This window comes from Octopus bimaculoides, chromosome 3 (genome assembly GCF_046866305.1).
Source record: "Octopus bimaculoides isolate indiv1 chromosome 3, ASM4686630v1, whole genome shotgun sequence".
Lineage (NCBI taxonomy): Eukaryota > Metazoa > Mollusca > Cephalopoda > Octopoda > Octopodidae > Octopus > Octopus bimaculoides.
Genome location: NC_142930.1, coordinates 124571465 through 124592234, shown reverse-complemented (window position 1 = coordinate 124592234; position 20770 = coordinate 124571465). Strand labels below are relative to the sequence as shown.

The window sequence follows — 20770 nt, the reverse complement described above, 5'->3', positions numbered from 1 at the left end:
GGTGAAATACTTAGCATATTTCATCTGCCCTTACATTCTGAGTTCAAATTCTGCCGAGGTCAACTTTGCTCTCATCCTTTCGGAGTCGATTAACTAAGTACCAGTTACACATTGGGGTCGATGTAACTGACTTAATCCCTTTGTCTGTCCTTGTTTGTCCTATCTATGTTTAGTCCCCCCAAGGGCAACAAGGAAATAAATATTTCCCCGTGACTAGATTTGTTTTCATGGAAGACTGAAAAATGAAGGAGACAGCTTGCATGATGGTGACACAACTGTCATGTGATGTCAAAACAAGGAAACACACACAAAGCAGGTTTCTTTCAATTTCTGTCTACCAAATCCACACATAAAACTTAGGTCACCTTGGGGCAATAGAAATTTGCCTTAAGTGCCACATAATGGAACTGAACCTGAAACCATGTGGCTGGGAAGCAAACTTCTTAACCACACAGCCATTGCCAGCACTCGGGTGTGTGTGTGTGTGTAATTACTAGGCCCAAGACACAAAGATGACAAGAACTAAATGTGAACTCCAAATGTGATCAATGCCAGGCCTGCCTGACTGACTGGCTCCTGTGCCGGTGGCATATAAAAGGCACTATACAAACGTAATTGATGCCAGGCCCGCTTGACTGGTTCCTGTGCCAGTGGCATGTAAAAAGCATTAACCGAATGTGATCAATGCCAAGCTCCTACCCCAGTGTGATCGATGCAGGCCCACCTGACTGGCTCCTTGCTGGTGGCACGTAAAAAGCACCCGTTACACTCTCAGAGTGGTTGGCATTAGGAAGGGCATCCAGTTGTATAAACATTGCCAGATCAGATTTGAGCCCGGTGCAGCCTTCTGGCTTCTCAGACCTCAGTCAAACCGTCCAACCATGCCAGCATAGAAAACGGACATTAAACAATGATGATTAATTAAATAGAAAAGATATTTTCTTGAATATGCCAAAACACAAATCCATGAAGAAACAATCCCACTTTGGTTGTGAGAATTAACATTGTTTTTACCTGTGGACCTTCTCGGTCACTTCTGAAAACTGGTGTAACAATTCTTCGTTTTGTCGTTTTGATACTTCTTGGATAAACAACTAAGATTTCAAACCACCTAAAAACAGACAATAAAACAACATAATTAGAAATGCCAGTGTTTAAGGTCGTGTTTTTGCTATTTTTCTACACGGTTTTGAGAATAAAACAATATTGTTATATAATTCAACTTGTGCAACTATATTAAACATTAAAAGTCATTCAGAAAAAGTACACTGGCTGACTAATTAACTTTTACCTGAACCAAGAAAGTGATTCATGGAAAATGCCAGACATATTTCGGCCTTTTTGGGTCTTGTCAATGCTATGTAACACTTAACTACATGCTTAGATGGGGTTCATCCCCTCAGCACCCAGTCCACTCTGTGAAGTGGTTGGTGTTAGGAAGGGCATCTAGCTATAGAAACTATGCCAAAACAGACAAAACGGAGTCAGGTGCAGGTTATTTGTTGAAAGTTACTGCTTTTATTGCAATTAATTTTTAAAATAATGAATTTAGTGAAACAAATTTTTCCTTATTAAGTTAGAGTTAGGAATATAAATTAACACAAAATATCGATCCATTTAAAACAAGAAGCTTGTACTACAGAACCAGGGTGAGAGAAGAGTCACAGGCAGTTTGATTTCAAAAGGGTTAATAATGTCTACTTTTGGCAGCTAATCTGTTTTCAAAACGTGACCAGATTGCAGGTTTATTAATTAACAACCAGCTGTCGAATACTGGAGGTTGAATAAACAGTTTAGAAGCTAATGAGATTCTCAAATCAATTATTGAATCTAATGGTCAATTTCAGATTTAACTAATGCATATTCAAAAATTACACACACACTACTGGCCTACACACAAGGCTTGGCCATATTCAGTTGATTTTTTCCTGAAATTTAGGTTAGTCATCAGTATACAGAACAGAGTCAAGTCAAAATTCTGGTTGTTGTTAATAGATTTTGTTGTAGGGAAGAGAGGACAAATATTCCAGCAAGGCCAGAACTAGAATTAACAATTCATACTAAATCCTATGAAATCAACACCTGTGAAGCTAGCTTAACCTTTTCATTATTGTATTTCTGTTGAGCTGTTCTGTGTTTCTTTCAATTACTTTAAATCTAACAAAGAATTTAGTAAAATAACTTAGTTATCATTAAGCTTGTGTTAGGAACATAAATTGTGACTAAGGTTTGATGGAAGATTTTAATTCAAAACTTATGAAAACAAGACATTTGTACTACAGAGCCAGAGCTGGTTTCAGCCAGGTTGGTTATCAAAAGGGTTAAGAATTGTTTCTCTATTATATATTTTAACCCTTTTGCCATCATATTTCTGTTGAGATGCTCTGTGTTTCTTCCAATTAATTTTTGAATATAACAATGAATTTAGTAAAATAACTTTTGTACTACAGAGCCAGAGCCGATTTCAGCTGGGTTGGTATCAAAAGGGTTAAGAGCAAGGGTTGAATATTAAGTTTTTCTACCCGAGCAAGGGATGGACAAATTTTACTTGTTTCAGTCATTTGATTGTGGCCATGCTGGAGCACCGCCTTTTAGTCGAGCTAATCGACTCCAGGACTTATTCTTTGTAAGCCTAGTACTTATTCTATCGGTCTCTTTCGCCGAACTGCAAGCTTATGGGGATGTAAACACATCAGCATCGGTTGTCAAGTGATGTTGGGGGGACAAACACAGACACATATACACACACACACACACACATATATATATATATACACACACGACGGGCTTCTTTCAGTTTCTGTCTACCAAATCTACTCACAAGGCTTTAGTCGGCCTGAGGCTATAGTAGAAGACACTAGACCCAAGGTGCCATGCAGTGGGACTGAACCCGGAACCATGTGGTTCGTAAGCAAGCTATTTACCACACTACACACAGAAAATAAAAAACAACACACACACACACACAAAACTAAACAGAAGTAGGTAGTAATTTCATTGTGCAATTCCACCAAGGTTGACTTTGCATCTCATCCTTTCCGGGTGGATAAAAACCAGTACCAGTTAAACACTGGGGTCAATGTAATCAACTTATATTGAGGAGGGGGGGAGAAGACAGGAATGAATGCCTAGTTGCCAATGGGTTGTGTGGGTCTTTTCTTGGTGCAGTCAAGGTTGACTGAGGAGCTGAACCCCATCTCAGCCGTTGGAGGAATACTTTATCATCAGAGGCACTTGGGCTTCCTAGACTTTCAATAATTGCTGGGATTTGCACTTACATAGCATGGACTGCTGAGCACAAGACCCGGCAAGTAAAATGAAAAGTCGAATGAATCAGCTCCATTATTTTTTTTTATATCTGGTACTAATTCTATCAATCTCTTTTGCTGAACCGCTAAGTTATGGTGATGTAAGCATATCAACATCAGTTGTCAAATGGGGGACAAACTCAAACACAAAGATACACACTACAGGCTTCTTTCAGTTTCTGCCTACCAAATTCACTTCAAGACTTTGGTTGGCCCAAGGCTACAGTAGAAGCTACTTGTCCAAGGTACCATGCTGTGGGACTGAACCCGGAACCATGTAGTTGGGAAGCAAGCTTTATTTGTAGAAGTTTCTATCACTAAATGAAGAGAATATCTATGTCTTGATAGCTTACCTTGAGATTTCCTCTTTGAGTGTGCCCTTAATGTAGTAGATTTTCTCAGGAATCACTACAGCCAATGAGAATTGATGTCCAGTGTGATTTTCGGCGTCATAGACATCAACACATTTGTTCATATCAATTTCTCCTTGTGGCACTGTGTCCGGCTATTTTGGGGGGAAAAAAAGAAAAAAAAATTTCATCATAAACATGTACAAAACATCTAACAATATATAAATACTTGCATGAATTGAATCATCATCAATTTAACATCCATTTTTCCATGCTGGCATGGATCAGACAAATTTTGTTGAGGTAGATTTTCTATGGCTGGATGCTCTTCCTGTCGAGCATGGAAAAGTCGACATTAAAACAGTAACAGTTATTCAATTGTTTGTGTATGTGTGTGAGTGGCATAAATACACACACACACACGCACACACACACACACACACACACACACACACACACACACACACACACAGAGTAAAATCTGTTTTCGATCACGAATAAATCATGCTTTATATATATCTATATCTAAAGCATGATTTATTTGCGATCAGGGTTGTTCAGGTGTGTGTGTGTATGTGTGTGTATATGTATGTATATATATATATATATATATATATATATGCTTGCATCATTCAATCTGCAGTCAACTCTGATTTGGATTTTAATCTGATAGCAATAGACAGAAAAATATGCTAATGTATTCCAAAATGTTGCCTTGTACAAGGATAGGGGTGGTGGGGAGAGGAGGGAAACAGAGAGAGGGACAAAGAGGAGAGAGAGAAAGAGAGAGAGAGAAAGAAAGAGAGAGAAAGAGAGAGAGAGAGGTTGATTGACAAGTAACAAGTAATGGCCAAGTAGAATACATTACAAAATAAATAAATAAATAACTTTAAGAAAACAAAGCATATGTTTTGGATTAGAGCCAAGTCCCAAAGGTAATAAAATCTTAGAAATAAGTAAACTACATATTATTTACAATTTTGTAAACTAATCAATAAGACCTTTTTTTAACACCCGACCCCAACAAGCAATGGCAAGACATTCCTACCTCCCTACATTCTGAACTTTATATTAAATATCTTACAAGATGTTGATATCTTCTCATATACGAACAATTCTTCAAACCAAAATTTAATATACCCAGGACTTTTTTTTTTTTTTTAATTCATTCCAATCTGCAAATATCTGCAGATGGAACTGATGTGTTTATGCCTGTCGATCCTTTTGGTGAAGGGGAACCCAAAGAGCCCTATGTGTGATTTCAATTTGTGTAGTATACTGTGGTTCAGTGGTACTCAGCTGGGTCCAATGTGGCCCTTTGTTGGGGCGGGGTCCATATCAAATTTTGTTAAATGTTTTGCAAACAACTTTACATGCAAGTGCTACCAGTCGAGACCTCAGTATACCGGAAGCCACCAAGTGTATGGGGTCATCAGGAGAGAATGTGTGCTGTTTCGGGGCCTACCTCTCAATGGTATCAATGCACACTGGCCCCCACTCACTGATATGAGGCCCCGCTTGCTAGATCAGCTGGTTGTCAAATAAAGCTCAATATTCTTCTCACCATCACTCATTGTTTCTTTTTAACCAAATCCAGCGGCTAGCTTTTTCCATTGTAGTTTGGATATCGGTAATGGTGGTATTTACCTTACGATGAGTTAGGCCTGACGATAACTGCCTCACACTGTGTCCAACAAACCCTCTACATCCGACTTTGATTGGAAAATGCTCCGCTTTCCAACCTGCTTCTTCACATTCCTCAAGGAGGTTTACATAACAGTCAGTCTTTCGAGCCCGAGTGGCGCCCATGTTATCTTCATGAGGAACTGTTAACTCGACTAGATTTACAACTTTCTTTCTTTCACACCACATTAAAATGTCCGTTTTTTTCATAACTGGGATGGCAAAGAGTCTCTGGCACCCTGGTAAATCTGCAGTCACCTCCCAATAGCCGTTCCACTTTCCTCACTCACAAGAGCAATAAATTGGTTACACTTCTACAACACACAAAATATTTTAATGCTTTCATACAACCCCTAAAAATATCCAATTGCAAAAATCGGATTTTTTAAACATCAAATGACTATGGAGGTCCAGAAGAGGAAAATAGGAACTGAAGAGACTCATAGGTAAAAAAATGGTTGACAACAACTGTTGTAGATAATAGAAAGAAAGGTGGATAGCAAGAAAATTGACCACATTCATTATACAGTATTTATAACATTTGTAATATTTTATATTTCCAGACTTAAAGAGATTTACTTTTTAAATACATTTTTGACTGCCTTGCTTGCCTGCAAAGGATGGGTTTTTTTTTGCTTTTATAATTACTGACCTATTTATTTATTATTTTTTGACCTCCTACCAACTTGCCCAAATTAGCCAAGCTGCCAAAGGGCTTAATCCGATTTTTTATGCAATTTCTGAAAAACCAAAAGCTTTGTAATCTTTACTTGTTGTAATCAATAAAAAAAATATTCGACGTAAACTGGATTAGAAAATTTATTTTATTATTTAACCCTTTAGCGTTCAGATTAATTTGGCAAAAATAATCCTTATTTATTCACATTTAAAAAAATTTATCTAATATTATTTTGTAGCTTCAAGATAGGAAAGATGTAATTGCTTATTTTCAGAATGACATTGCAGGGTAGGTGTGAGATGCTGGTTCTGGCCAGTTTGAGCATAAAATGTGTAGAATATTTGGGCCAGATACAGCCGGTTTAAACACTAAAGGGTTAAAGTCCATATTTTGTGCTGGCATTGGTTGGACAGTTTGACAGAATTCAATGAGCCAGAGGGTTGCATCAGGCTCCAATATCTGCCTTGCCATGGTTTCTATGGCGGCATGTACTTCCTAATATGCCAACCACTTTACAGAGTATAGTGAGTGCCTTTTATGTAGTGCCAGCACAAGTGCTTTCTATGTGGCACCAGCACAGGAGCCTTTTGCATAGCCCTTGCACTCAAACATACAATGAATTCTAATAGTTATCTACCACTGGTAGGTTAACCATGACATAGAACTGAGGTGATTATAGAAAACAATATGTCTGTAGCAGCTACAAGTCAAAACCTTTCATCCACTCAGTTAATGAACTTCAAATTTGCATTGAAAATGTATGAAATAAACACTTCTATATCAATTATAGGTGCTGGCATGACTGCGTGGTTAAGTTTGCTCCACAATTAGATGGTGTGTGGCATCTTGACATCACCTGGAAGCTGTAAACAAGTGTCACCATCATGCAGTGGTGTGATCCATTTCCAATATTCTGGGGAAATTTATCTGGCCATGAGGAAATATTACCTTGATAGAAAACAAAAGGTTGGTAACAGGAAGGGCAACCAACTGAAGAAAAACTGCCTTAATGAATTCTGTGTGACCCACAAGAGAAGCATGGAAAACTGGATGTTAAATTGATAACCACAACAATGATGGCTTCAATACCATTCATATGGATTAACAAAGCTCATGTGATACCTTTAGACAGGTATTACTTTAATAAGGATTATCCAGCAGCCAACTACAGAATCTAAGAATTACATATACGAATCCAGCATCAATATGTATCAAAGTTTCAAAATGTGCAATGCGCACTTGCGCGCGCATGCGCACACACACACTCACACACACAAAGCTGTGAATCATTTTTACAAGATAGCTGTCTTCACATATCTTTCCATGCAACACATGAGTTTACAAAACTGTACCATTTTGCCTGTATCAGGTTTGAACCTAAGAAGAGCTGTTGTTTCAGTCTGCCAGTTTACCTCATTAAACGTTCTTATTTCACAGTTAAGTGTAGGAGGTAGGAGAGGCAGTCAGTTGTGAAATTGTATGCTTTGATATCATGTAAATGTTTTCAAAAACTTATTCTACTGAAACTGGTATGTGAAACTGAACACAAAACACACACCTTTTACTTGTTTCAGTCACAAGACTGCAACCATGCTGGGGTACCATCTTGAAGAATATTTCTCAAACAACTATGCCCCAGTTCCATTTTTTTTAAAGCCTGGTACTTATTTTATCATTAACTTACGCTGAACTTTTAAGTTATGGGGGACATAAATACACCAACACCGATTATTAACCCATTACCTACCAGTGATCTCATATGAGATCACTTAAAAATTACAAATTTCGTAATTATCTGTCAATATTTACACATATCTAACCTTTTTTGCTATATCTACTAGGTATATTTCTCTGATATTCAAACGAGGTTTGCTAACTTTTCACCCAATATCTCACTTATTTCTATTTAAAATGTTATTTTGAAATGTTATTTTGATCATTCCAGCGTCTTTCTAAGGCTGTTTTATGCTAGAAATCAAAGTTTCATTAAAAATTCCAGTTAATAGAATTATGGGAGGTAATGGGTTAAGCAGTGGTGGGAGACAAACACAGACAGACAGACAGACACACACACACACACACGCCCACACACAGTGAGGGATTATCAGTCTGGGTAAAATACTATATAAGTTCTTTGTTAGTAGACCAGGCTAGCAATATTGTTTAGATTAGTAAAGCGCTCTGTGTATTCTTGTGGCAGGGTCTGAGATTATAGTTCAACATCATTCTATATTCCAAATCCACGGTTATGCTCCAGTTATACTGATTTTTATAGATATATAAAACAATGTATAACTAATAGTCACTATAGATTTTTTCCTTTATTAGAGTAAATTTGACTTACAGCTGTTTTTTATAATGACTACTGGAAACAGTTGCAGATCAAATCTATTGCTACGATGAAAAATGACTATTATTTGTACCTTGTTTTTATATTTATACTAGACTACCCATGACCTGTTGGGTCACTGACGATTCAGGTGATAAAACATTGAAGGTGATTTCAACATTGCATTGAAATAAAAGTTAATTTTACGATGATTCAGTTTTTTATTTCAATTCGTTCATGTCATCATAGGTCAGATTTACAAATTCATGTTTAAGGTTTTATTGATTATTTACAGAATCTAATAGAAATAGAACTTGCAGGATAAACGAACTCCAACAACAGCATTTATTTATGGCACATGTGCACACTTTTACAAAAATGCAAAAGGAATTGTTATACAACTTAAGCATAGAATTAATGGAAACAATTTTCACAGTATCATATATTCCCATTATGCATTGTTTTGGCTATTTATGAAGAAGGTGTTCCCAAAAACTGTATATCTCAGGAATCCATGGTCTGATTTATGCAGAACTTGTTTTATTCCATTTGTATTCACATTTCAGGGGTATCTTACTTCAGCAGTATTTTTCCATCATTATGCACTGGTTTGGCTGTATTAAATTACAGACAAACATGCATGCAAGCAAGCAATCACAGAGTTTTAGTAATATATATATATATATATATATATATATATATATATATATAATAATAATAATAATATTAGGGATAAAATTCAAAATTACAGGTTAAAAACTCAAAATCAATTTATTAAAACTTAAAATTAAATTAAGTTTCACAGTATATAAATAGTTCATGAACCTTGGTTCTTTTCCCTAAAACTATATATATATATATATATATATATATATATATATATATATATATTATAGGAAAACAGAAGTATTTTTAGTATTCTGTATTCTCTATTACCTGTGCTTCATTTTCTAACGAGTCACAGAGATCTACATGTTGTATAGACATGTAAAAGCTTTCTCATTAGAGAAATTGTCAGACAGAAAATTTTATAATGAAATACGTGTAAAAGAGAATAAATGATACCAAAAAAATTTCCATTTTCCTATTTTATTTATTTAACAATTCTGCAAATAATATTTCCATAATCCTCAAATTTAATGTGTATTTTGATTTACATACGGCAGCAACCATAGATACATATTGATTGTAATAATGGAATAAGCAGATGCACTTCAAGAGGAAACAGCTGGGATTTACCCTAAACATCTATATCATATATATATATATATATATATATATATATATATATAGTTGAAATTTACAGAAAAACAAAAGACAAAGACTGGTGTTTAACCCTTTAGTGTTTGCATTATTCAACCAAAATTAATGCTTTTTCATCCACATTGTTTTGAACTAATCATGCATTATCTTGTAGGTATGAGATTTTGATGAGGTAGCTGTTAATTTTAAAAACGGTATTGTAGGGTTGGTGTGAGAGACCAGATATGTCCAGTTTGAACATAAAACAGGCAGAATACTTTTGGCCGGATATGGCCGGTTTAAATGCTAAAGGGTTAAACAACAAGCAGGTGTATTAGTTTGACACTTAAGAAGGTGAGAAAGTCTTATGTTTCGAGCGTACGCTCTTCAACAGAAAGGAACATGAGGAAATAAACAGAGAGGGAGACACACACACACACACACACACACACACACACACACACACACACAGGCTTCTTTTAGTTTCTATCTACCAAATCCACTCACAAGGCTTTTTGGTCTTCTACTATAGCCTTGAGCTATAGTAGAAGGCATTTGTTCAAGGTGCCACACAGTGGGACTGAACCTGGAACCATGTGGAGACAGAGTCAGACAAAGGCTAGCAAGCCAAAACTTCAAAGTCACTGTCGCACCTCTTGTAATAGCTTAATAAGCATATCTTTTACTAAAAAGTATTCAGTAAATCTGTAGTTTAGTCTTAAACTATTTTTATATGTAACTTGACATAAAAAAACACACACACACACACACACACAGATGCACAGTCTGCCTTCTCAGGTGCTGCCTACTGTGTATTATCAGTTGTGATCTTTATACCACATCAGCAACAAGAATATGCATGAGCTTTCATTACAGGTTTTAGCCTCATAAAAGTTACATAACTCAGAGCTTCTTGTAATCTCCGTAATAAAGCAGTGTGAGTTTAATTTGACATGGACAGACAGACAGACAAGTAGCAAGTTTAGTGCAGGACATCAAGATTGAATTATTGACCAAAGAGAACGACATTTATAACCTTTCACTGAAAACACTGTTGATCGTTAAACTAGGTTTGGAACAACACAACATTTAGCTGAACAATCGAAAACAACTGTCATCAATGAATAAATAAGGTGAACGTAAAAATGAAAAAAATAAAACAAAATCCATATAGACATTCCCACTGAGAATATAAATAAACATTTTCTTTGGTGAACTAACAACTCAATTTCCATAAATTACCATGTAAACTTCGATATCATGCTACAACGTAAAAATAGTTTTGATGACAATAATTGATGAAAAGAAAGAGAAAAGATAACCCCCAACAAACAAACTGTCTCTTCTATTTTGTTGAGTTATTTTTCAGCTGCTCATGTCTCTAGGCTATAAGTTAGCAGATTATATGGCACTTACCCAACTATTTTTAATGCTTTATACAGCATTTGAAGAATGTCACAGCACTGTGTGTGTTTTAAAAATAAGACTGCATCAAAGGAAGGAGACCAACTACTTTCTATGACGAGAAAGCAAGGAGCAAGTTGTGAGATATTAGGTAGGATCCCTTTAACTTCCAGCAGACCTCAATGGTTTTCACACTATAAATATAAATTTTTCTGTAATTGATCTATGTTTTACTTTGTTTTTGGTGTGAACCCCTGCCCCAATCCAGGTTTTGGATCTGGCCTGGATATTAAAAAGGTTGAGAACCATTATTTTAGGGTCTGTTTAAGTTGAGAGGTCTTAGAGTCTGTTTAAGTTTCTGTAGAATCAAATTAAATTGGTATTATTGATAAGGCCTTCAGCATAAAGAATTAAATACTTTTGTTCTTTGCAAGTTAAAGTTCAAATTTTTGAAACCCTCCACCAGATGTAGAGGCAGTGAGAAATAAAACCCTTAACTGCTAAGAAAGCAGCAGTTTCTGAGGTATTATCAGAAACAAGGGAGTTAACTACCAAAGTTACAAGCTCGCTAGTAAGGAAAGAGGAAGAAACAGAGTATCACAAAATTCCATGTGTTAACATGTATTTTATCATTCACTACAATCAATATTAAGAGTGTGTATAGTGGTATTAATAGAGTGTATAATACATGGTTAAAGTGTGTGTGTGTATGAGTGTATAATGGATGGCATGGGTTGAACAATTCAACAGGATCTGACAGGCCGTAGGATTGCATTGTTCTCCAGTGTCGGCTTTGGCATGATTTCTAGGGTTAGATGCCTTTCCTAACATCAACCAGTTCACAGAATGTGCTGAGTGCCTTTTCCATGGGAATAGAAAGGTCACCAACTAATGAGAAAGACAAGATCCCTACACTGAGAGGTGGGAGGGCTTGTATTGAGGGAGGTGGCTTTATGTCAGGTGATGAGAGGGTAAAGTGGGACACAAACAGGCGTCTTACAAAACAGAAGACACTCTTTTCTATTCCAAACTAATACTCAGCTAACATTTTCAGTGAAAATAGAAAATTCCAGAAAGAGTTTTATCAGCCATTCATTCTTATTGGCAATAACACTGTTGCTTGACAATGACAACAATGAAGGGACATATGTGATTGTTAAAAATTTGAAGTTAAATCATAAAAATCACAATCAGTTTCCTGCCAGACACAAGAGCGAAACAATATTGTTTAAAGTTCTAGAAGTGAGTGAGTCAATAGAAGCAGCAATGAAACCACTGTCTGTCCACAGAAGCACATTTGTCCTGTACAGGTGAGTGAGTTTAAACAGTCATTCATACTCACACTTACCAACTTCATTGACTGTTTTTAACATACAAATGTCATGAAAGAGAAATGTGTCTGAAAACAAGGTAAGTGACAAATATGCTTCGAAAATTTATAAATGCCAACATTTATGTGGGACTTAACAACAGGGCTATGAAAGAGTGAACTGTGTATAAAGCGCTTATCAACATTATTATTATTATTATTATTATTAGTGCTGATCTGATTCAGATGTAATATTAAAAGAACAGGAAATGAAATATATGAAGAGAAGTTCAGGTTAACTAAGCATAAACCAGGTCAGCCAACCAGGTGACAATCCAACTCATGGCCATATAATGCAATGCATAACCCTCCCCCTTCCTAGACCACATGACAAGTCAGCTGACTTGTTGGAATCCCACGCATTCTATGCTAAAGTATCCCTGACCGCACATACTTCATTCTTGACCTTTGAAAAACAATTAGACCAGTGATTGAGATCATCTCTTAATACGCATGACTGTCTACATTCCACCTCCAATGCAAGCTCCACTGACCCCCAAGTCTCCCAAGTTGTTCATCCATAACTGCACTGCAGCAGTCCAGGAATAAATCAAAGCTTACAATGTTTACAGAGAATGTCCGCTTGCAAACTGGGTTGTTTTTATCAAAAGGATGCATCTGTACAGCAAACAGACCTTGAAGCAAACCCCATCTCCAAAACTACAGCCAAATGTTTTGGTCCTTTGCTAAAAAGATCTCCACTGACTGGAATTCTTCTTTCTTCTACTTCCCAACCATGATAGTTCTGCGAGACATTCACTGTCCACTTTACATCTATCGTCACCACACTGCACACACTGGGTAAATATCTTACAAAAACCCTCTCCTTCCACTCAACCAGGACTGATGATGATAATGATGATCTACACTTATATGCCCAATATGAAAATAACTGCTTCCTTTGAGCCAATAAGGCTAATTATGTTTCTGTTACACTTAAATGATGTACCCCAAACCTAGTCTCTACTAAAATCAAACTCTTCCATCATTTTATCTCGCTCTACAGGCATATATCCTGATCTTCAGAAGTGTGTTAGTGTGGCCCATTGTCAAGAAGGGCAACCCTTCTGACCATACCAATTGTTGTCCAGTCACACTCACCTCGAATGTCATCAAAAATACTGGAAACAGCTGTTAATACCATTCTCCAACTCTTTCAATCTCTTTCTTCATCCTTAATGATCACCAGAACAGCTTTCATAAAGCCAGATCAACAGAAGACCTATTGTTGTAGGTCACCCACTGGTAGGCTCTCACCTAAAGAAACTTTGGTGAAGGTAACATCACTGCCTTTGATATCAGCAAAACTTCCAATCATATGTTATGGATTAAACCTCATGAAAACAGTTCATCTCTTGGCTCCACCTGCCTCTCATGTTTTAGTGCAGTCTGAGAGGAAATTTCCAGTCTATGCTGATTGGGCTTTGCCTGACCTGTACAATCAACAATTAAGGTTTCCGGAGTTTGGTTCCGTCTTGTACTCTTCCTCTTTTATAACAATGAACTACTTGTCACAACCTCCTGTGCTGATGGGGGTTCTGTCCAACACACACAACCAACAACTACGATCCTTAAGGTCAGTGCTGGTGAGGGTCCATTAGCCTTGTTGAGAACATGACAACCTTTCAAGAGCTTGTGGAGTTGATGCTATGAAAACTGTATCCAGTACACTGTATAAAGAGGTGTATTTCCAAGTAACCCATCATATGACTGGTAATAATCTAAAAATGATTTTAACTCAGAGTATTTAAACTAAATACAGATCAATAAATTTAGCTGTTAAGATCTTTAGCTAGGTTTACTTAGATAAAATAATGGGGAGGGGGTACAGAAATCAGAAAATTTAGAAAAAAATTACTTACATTTTCATCCACAGAATATGTTAGCTCACCATCATCGTAAAGAACAAAAAATCTCCTCTGCCATCTCTAAAGAAACAAAAATGACAATTATTAGCATCACTAACAATGGTTTAAAAAAAAGGACATAATTAGTAAAAAGAGGTTAATATCTTTCACCCTTTTAAGTACCAACCTATACAAGACCACCCTTGGTTCTAGGATACATATTTCTGGGATTAAAGTGATCAAAAAACCTTCCACCAAAAATTACAAAATTTTGAAAATGAAGAATTTAGTAAAATAACAAATTGAAAGATAATGAAAGGATTAAAACAGCTGAAAGAAATAAAAGAAGGAGCAACGAGAAACCATAAAGTTTAATAAGACCAAGTAAATGGTGGTGGTGTGGAAAATACTTGGCTGGCACTTCAATTGCTTCCAACATCTTTATATTGAATCGGCAAAGGGAAGAGTCTCAAAGGGGTTACTTGACCAGCTGGGAATAGCACATAAATCTCTCTGAAATCATTAACTACTATCTTAAGAGGAAGGGGAAACTACATCAGATAATGTACTCCAAGGTAGATGATGTCCTGAACCAAAATAACAACAACAAAGAGTATAAATACACACATGCACTGGTTGTATTTCACTTTTATTATATTATTTACATTCCACCAAGGTCAACTTTGCCTTTCATCTTTTTGGAGTCAATAGAATAAGAATCAGTAGTATGGAGGCGAGCTGGCAGAAGCATTAGCACACCGGGCAAAATGCTTAGCGGTATTTCGTCTGCTGTTATGTTTTGAGTTCAAATTCCGCTGAGGTTGACTTTGCCTTTCATCCTTTCGGAGTTGATAAATTAAGTACCAGTTACGCACTGGGGTCAATGTAATCAACTTAATCTCTTTGTCTGTCTTTGTTTGTCCCCTCTGTGTTTAGCCCCTTGTGGGCAATAAAGAAATAAGAATAAGAATTAGCTGTGCATTGTAATCGACTTAACCACTCATCCTAAAATTGGTGGTCTTATCCCAAAGTTTGAAAGTATCATTAATCAACTAGTTATCTAATTAACCAGTTAATTAATCAATGGTTTGATTAATCATCCAATCAATCTACCAACTGTCCCCATTTAATCAGCACCCAAACAGCTGTGCCCAATTGGCTCATTCCAAAGTGGTAAAGTATGGGAAATTGAACTTTCACTTTGAATGCTCACACACCATCTTTGCTTCATAAAATCAAGATCGTCCGAAGAAAAGTCTACAACTACGACAAATATTTACATTATTTACAATGGATGGATAGGTGTCCTCACCTTTTTTGTTGTCACCACAATGAATCAGCTGATGTATTCTCCAGCCTTCATCAGGTGGAATTTCATAAGGTGGAATTTAAAATTCAACCCTTTGACTAAAGGGGTACTCTGTTCTCATGTTATTTTTTGCTGTTGATATTATTTCCCCAAGTCCCTGCCTGGGATTGAACTCAGAATCCAAGGGTTAGTAACCTGCACTCTTATCCACTACGCTATATGCTCGTGGCAATTATAGAGTGATTTTTGGGCTTATCATCCTATTATTTTTGTATCTTTCCTTAATACCGGTTCCCATATTACATTCATATCTGCAATAGCTCTGCTTGGGAGGTTATTGTGTCCTAGCATATGTGCTGCTACTTTTAATTTTCATATTTTCCAGTGGTTTTCTGTTCATTATTTTAACCTCATCCCACAGGGCGAAGTGGACTCCATGTGGAAGAAGTAGACCCAGGAAGACATGGGATGAGGTGGTGAAGCATGACCTTTGAACATTGGGCCTCAGAGGCAATGACAGAAGACCGAGACTTTTGGAGATATGCTGTGATTGAGAAGACCCGGAAACTAAAGTGAGATTGCAGCCATGTATGTCTGGCCCAGTTAAGAGTAACTCTGATGCGTCATGCGATATATGCTTGAGAAGACCTGTTGAGTCAAGTAAAACCAATATCATAGCTGTGACCAGCGCTCCCTGACTGGCTTGTGCCGGTGGCACGAAAGAAGCATCATCTGAACGTGGCCAATGCCAGTACCCACTGACTGGCTCTCATGCTGGTGGTACATAAAAAGCACCAACCGAACGTGGCCGATGCCAGGCCCACCTGACTGGTTCCTGTGCCGGTGGTATGTAAAAGGCACCCACTACACTCTCGGAGTGGTTGGCATTAGGAAGGGCATCCAGCTGTAGAAACATTGCCAGATTAGATTGGAGCCTGGTGCAGCCACTAGCTCTCCAGACCTCAGTCGAACCATCCAACCCATGCCAGCATAGAAAATGGACGTTAAGCGACGATGATTGGGTATACCCAATTTTTCAATATCCCCTCATGTCACAGCTTTACGATGTTCCTCTAATCTTATTTTTGTTTTTTAAATATCGAATAGTATTATGACAAATATTTACTAAAAAAGAAAACAATGGCAAAAAAAAAAACCCCCAAAAAACATCCAAATTCTTCATTAGATTCCATTCATATCTTTGTTTAAGTCCTTTTTATTTTCTTACCTCTAACTTAAAAACTGGTCTGTTTTTTGTAACTTAAGACTGCTGAAGTGCTTAAGCTGTTTTGTTAATGAAACGAGTTATTCACCTCCCAACAACAATATATATATACATATAATAAATATATATATATATATATATATATATATATATATATATATATATACACACATATACCAAGCCTAACCTGCATATAATGTGGATACATTACATAGCAGACATTTTTACATGTGATGTGTACGTATGCAGTCATGTGTGTAGTATACATGACAATGCCACTATGTACACATGGCATATGTAAGAAAGGAAAGAATGAAGGAAGGAAGGAAGGCACAAAGAAAGTAACAGATACCTGTGCAATACCTAGAGTGATTCTATCATATGCGATGCATTGTATTTTAAGAATGAAAATGCCATTAATAGAAATGTTTGTTTGTGTGTGTGTCTTTTGTCATCTATCTTTTTCTTATTTGTCATTAGACTGTGGCCATGCTGGGGCACTGCCTTAAAAAGATTTTAGCTGAATGAATTAACCTCAGAGTTTGTTTCTTTTTTTATTTTTTAAACCTAGTCCATCGGTCTCTTTTGCCAAACCACTAATGTTACAGGATGTAAACATGCCAACACTGGTGGTCAAGCAGTGGTTGGAGACAGACACAAAGAGATGCACACAGACACACACACATGACAGGCTTCTTTCAGTTTCTTATTTCTTTACTGCCCACAAGGGGCTACACACAGAGGGGACAAACAAGGACAGACAGACAGGTTAGGACAGACACCCCAAAAGGATGAAAGGACAGACACCCCGAAAGAATGAAAGGTAAAGTCGACCTTGGCGGAATTTGAACATAGCGGCAGACGAAAAACTGCTAAGCATTTCACCCAACGTGCTAACGTTTCTGTCAGCTCGCAGTCTTCACAGCTTCTTTCAGTTTCTATTCACCAAATCCACTCACAGGGCTTTGGTCAACACAGGGCTACAGAAGAAGACACTTGCCCAAGGTGTCACACAGTGAGATTGAACCCGGAACCATGAGGTTGGGAAGCAAACATCTTACCACACTGCTACACCTGCGTGTGTATGTACACACACACACACACACACACACACACACACACACACACAATTAGAAGTGTACAAACAGAAGCATAATATGAATATTTCATATGCTGCACACCCAGGTGGAAATGAATAATAAAAACAATTAATATATAATAAATAATAACAACAACAATAGTAATGAAAGCTTTTTGACAAACATTATAGCTAATTAGCTACAATTTCACCATCTGGCTGGAATCCAACAAATGAGAATGGTAACAATACTAATGGTATTTCAACATGATGGCGCTAGTGTCAGCTGAGGCAATTACCGTAGCAAAGAATGAAAGAAGCTTTGTAATGGTGACAATAAGAACAATTTTGATAATGGTGAAGATTATGGAACAAGAGAAACCAATAGAACATTTGTTTCAGACAAAAACCCAATATGGCAAATATCTAAATTATGTTTGCCTGTTTGTGGACAGACGAAAAGTTAACAGGTTTGGCAAGGTTTAGTATTACAGAGTTAAGCCTTCATTAAACAAGTCGCTACTTACATAATCTCGACTTACTACTTAAACATGGTGAGACAAAAATCTGACCGTGTTCAGAATGCTTAAGATGCCTCGATCTGTTGTATTTGGTTGTAATTCTAGCCATCATCATTATCATCACCATCTGTGTGATGGTGCATGACTTACTGGATAGTGTATTTGACTCATGATCATTAGGGCACGAGTTCGATTCCTGGCAGTGCATGGTGTTCTTGTGCAAAACACTATATGTCACATTACTCCAGTTCATATCGTCATCATTTAACATCTGCTTTCCATGCTGGCATGGGTTGGACGTTTTGACTGAGGGCTGGCAAGACAGAAGGCTGCACCAGGTTCCAATCTGATCTGGCAAAGTTTCTACAGCTGGATGCCCTTCCAGACGCCAACCACTCCGAAAGTGTAATGGGTGCTTTTTATGTGACACCGGCACAGGAGCCAGTCAGGCGGCACTAGCATTGACTTGCACATTTATTCTTTATACACACACATCAACATCATCGTTGTTGTTTAATGTCTGCTTTCTATGCTGGCATGGGTTGGACGGTTTGACTGAGAACTGGCAAGCCAGAAGGCTGCACCATGCTCCATCCTGATCTGGCAAGGTTTCTACAGCTGGATGCCCTTCATAATGCCAACCACTCCAAGAGTGTAGTGGGTGCTTTATACGTGCCACCAGCACAGGAGCCAGTCATGGGACACTGGCATTAACCACGCTTGAATGGTGCTAAAAATGATAAAAATGAGAAGTACCTGTATTTTGAAGCGCTCACCTTGTCACATTCTGTGTTACGCTGAATCACCTTGAGAATTATGCTAAAGGTATGCATGTCTTTGGAGTACTCAGCTACTTGCACGTTAATTTCATGAGCAGGCAGTTCCACTAATCGGATCAACTGGAACCTTCATTGTAATTGATGGAGTACTAGTACTACACAGGGAAAGGCGGAGAGCTGACAGAATTGTTAGCAACCGTGGCCATATGGTAAGAAGTTTGCTTCCCAACCACATGGATCCGGGTTCAGTCCCAATGCATGGCACTTTAGGAAAGTTTCTTCTACTATTACCTTGGGCTGACCAAAGCCTTGTGAGTGGATTTGGTAGATGGAAACTGAAAGAAGCCCATTGTATATGTATATGTGTGTGTGTGTGTGTGTGTGTGTGTGTGTGTGTGTGTGTGTGTGTGTGTGTGTCTGTGTTTGTCCCCCACCATCACTTGACAACCGATGTTAGTGTGTTTACGTCCCTATAACTAAGCAGTTCAGCAAAAGAGACCAATAGAATAAGTACTAGGCTCACAAAGAATAAGTCCTGGGGACGATTTGTTCAACTAAAGGCAGTGTTCCAGCATGGCCACAGTCAAATGACTGAAACAAATTAAAAGAGTAAGTCAGAGAAAATGCTTAGATTTATTTCTTCCAAATCTTCCAAAGTTCCAAGTTCAAGCACAGCCAAAGTTGATTTTGCCTTTTATCCTTTTGAAGTACCAGTTAAGTACCTGATGTTGATGCTATTGATTTCCCTCCTCCCAACAAAATTGCTGGCCTTGTGGTAAAAGTACAAGGGATGTTACTACTGAAGGAACTAAGTTTTTGAGGGAGAGCTTTAGCTACCATATCAGTAACACCACATTAATGTGGGGTTTATTGCAATTTGGTCCTAATATTGTTTGCAACACTTCAGTATTCATACCATTTGTAGGGCAGCGAGCTGGCAGAACTGTTAGCACACTGGGCAGAATGCTTAGCGATATTTCATCTGTCTTATGTTCTGAGTTCAAATTCCACCTAAGTCGACTTTGCCTTTCATCCTTTCGGGGTCGATTAAATAAGAACCAGTTACACACTGGGGTCGATGTAAATGATTTAATCTCTTTGTCCTTGTTTGTTCCCTCTATGTTTAGCCCCCTGTGGACAATAAAAAAATAAATATTCATGTCATTTGCATTTTGGTATTGGTGCTGTTGGCAACAATTTTAGCATTAAGGATGTTTGCAGCATTTTAGTGTCAAAAGCATTTGCTGTTATTCAAGGTTGGTGGTGTCTGCTGCACTTAAACATTAGTGTTTTTTGCTGCACTTTCACATCAGTGATGCTTTGCTGCACTTTGATACTTATACTGACTAAGGCCATGAGCTGGTAGAACTGTTTGCATGCTGGGCAAAATGCTTAGTGGCATTTCACCCATCTTCACGTTCTGAGTTCAGATTCCACCAAGGTTAACTTCGCCTTTCATGATTTATAAAATAAGTACCAGTTAAACACTGGAGTCAATGTAATTGACTTGCTACCCTCCACCCCAAAGAAACCAATATTTATACTGACAGCCAAAATGTTAGTCATGTGAATTTCATTCTGGGATTTCCTATCAATTTTCAAAGAAATGGTTTTATCTTTAGATTTATCATTTTGCTCGTGGAGGCG

At 37.5% G+C, this 20770-nt stretch overlaps 1 protein-coding gene across 7 annotated transcripts in view; it reads right to left on the bottom strand.

The window, feature by feature from the left end:
* Nucleotides 1-20770, bottom strand: part of LOC106876527 (uncharacterized) — a 257790-nt gene that overhangs the window by 107179 nt on the left and 129841 nt on the right. For all 7 annotated transcript variants that reach the window (XM_089349616.1, XM_089349612.1, XM_089349613.1 and 4 more), the window contains exons 3-5: nucleotides 14227-14292; nucleotides 3662-3813; nucleotides 1015-1111 (exon numbers count right to left, since the gene is read on the bottom strand). In XM_089349616.1, coding sequence (XP_089205742.1) covers nucleotides 1015-1111; nucleotides 3662-3813; nucleotides 14227-14292 — 315 coding nt within the window. The remainder of the gene's footprint in view (nucleotides 1-1014; nucleotides 1112-3661; nucleotides 3814-14226; nucleotides 14293-20770) is intronic.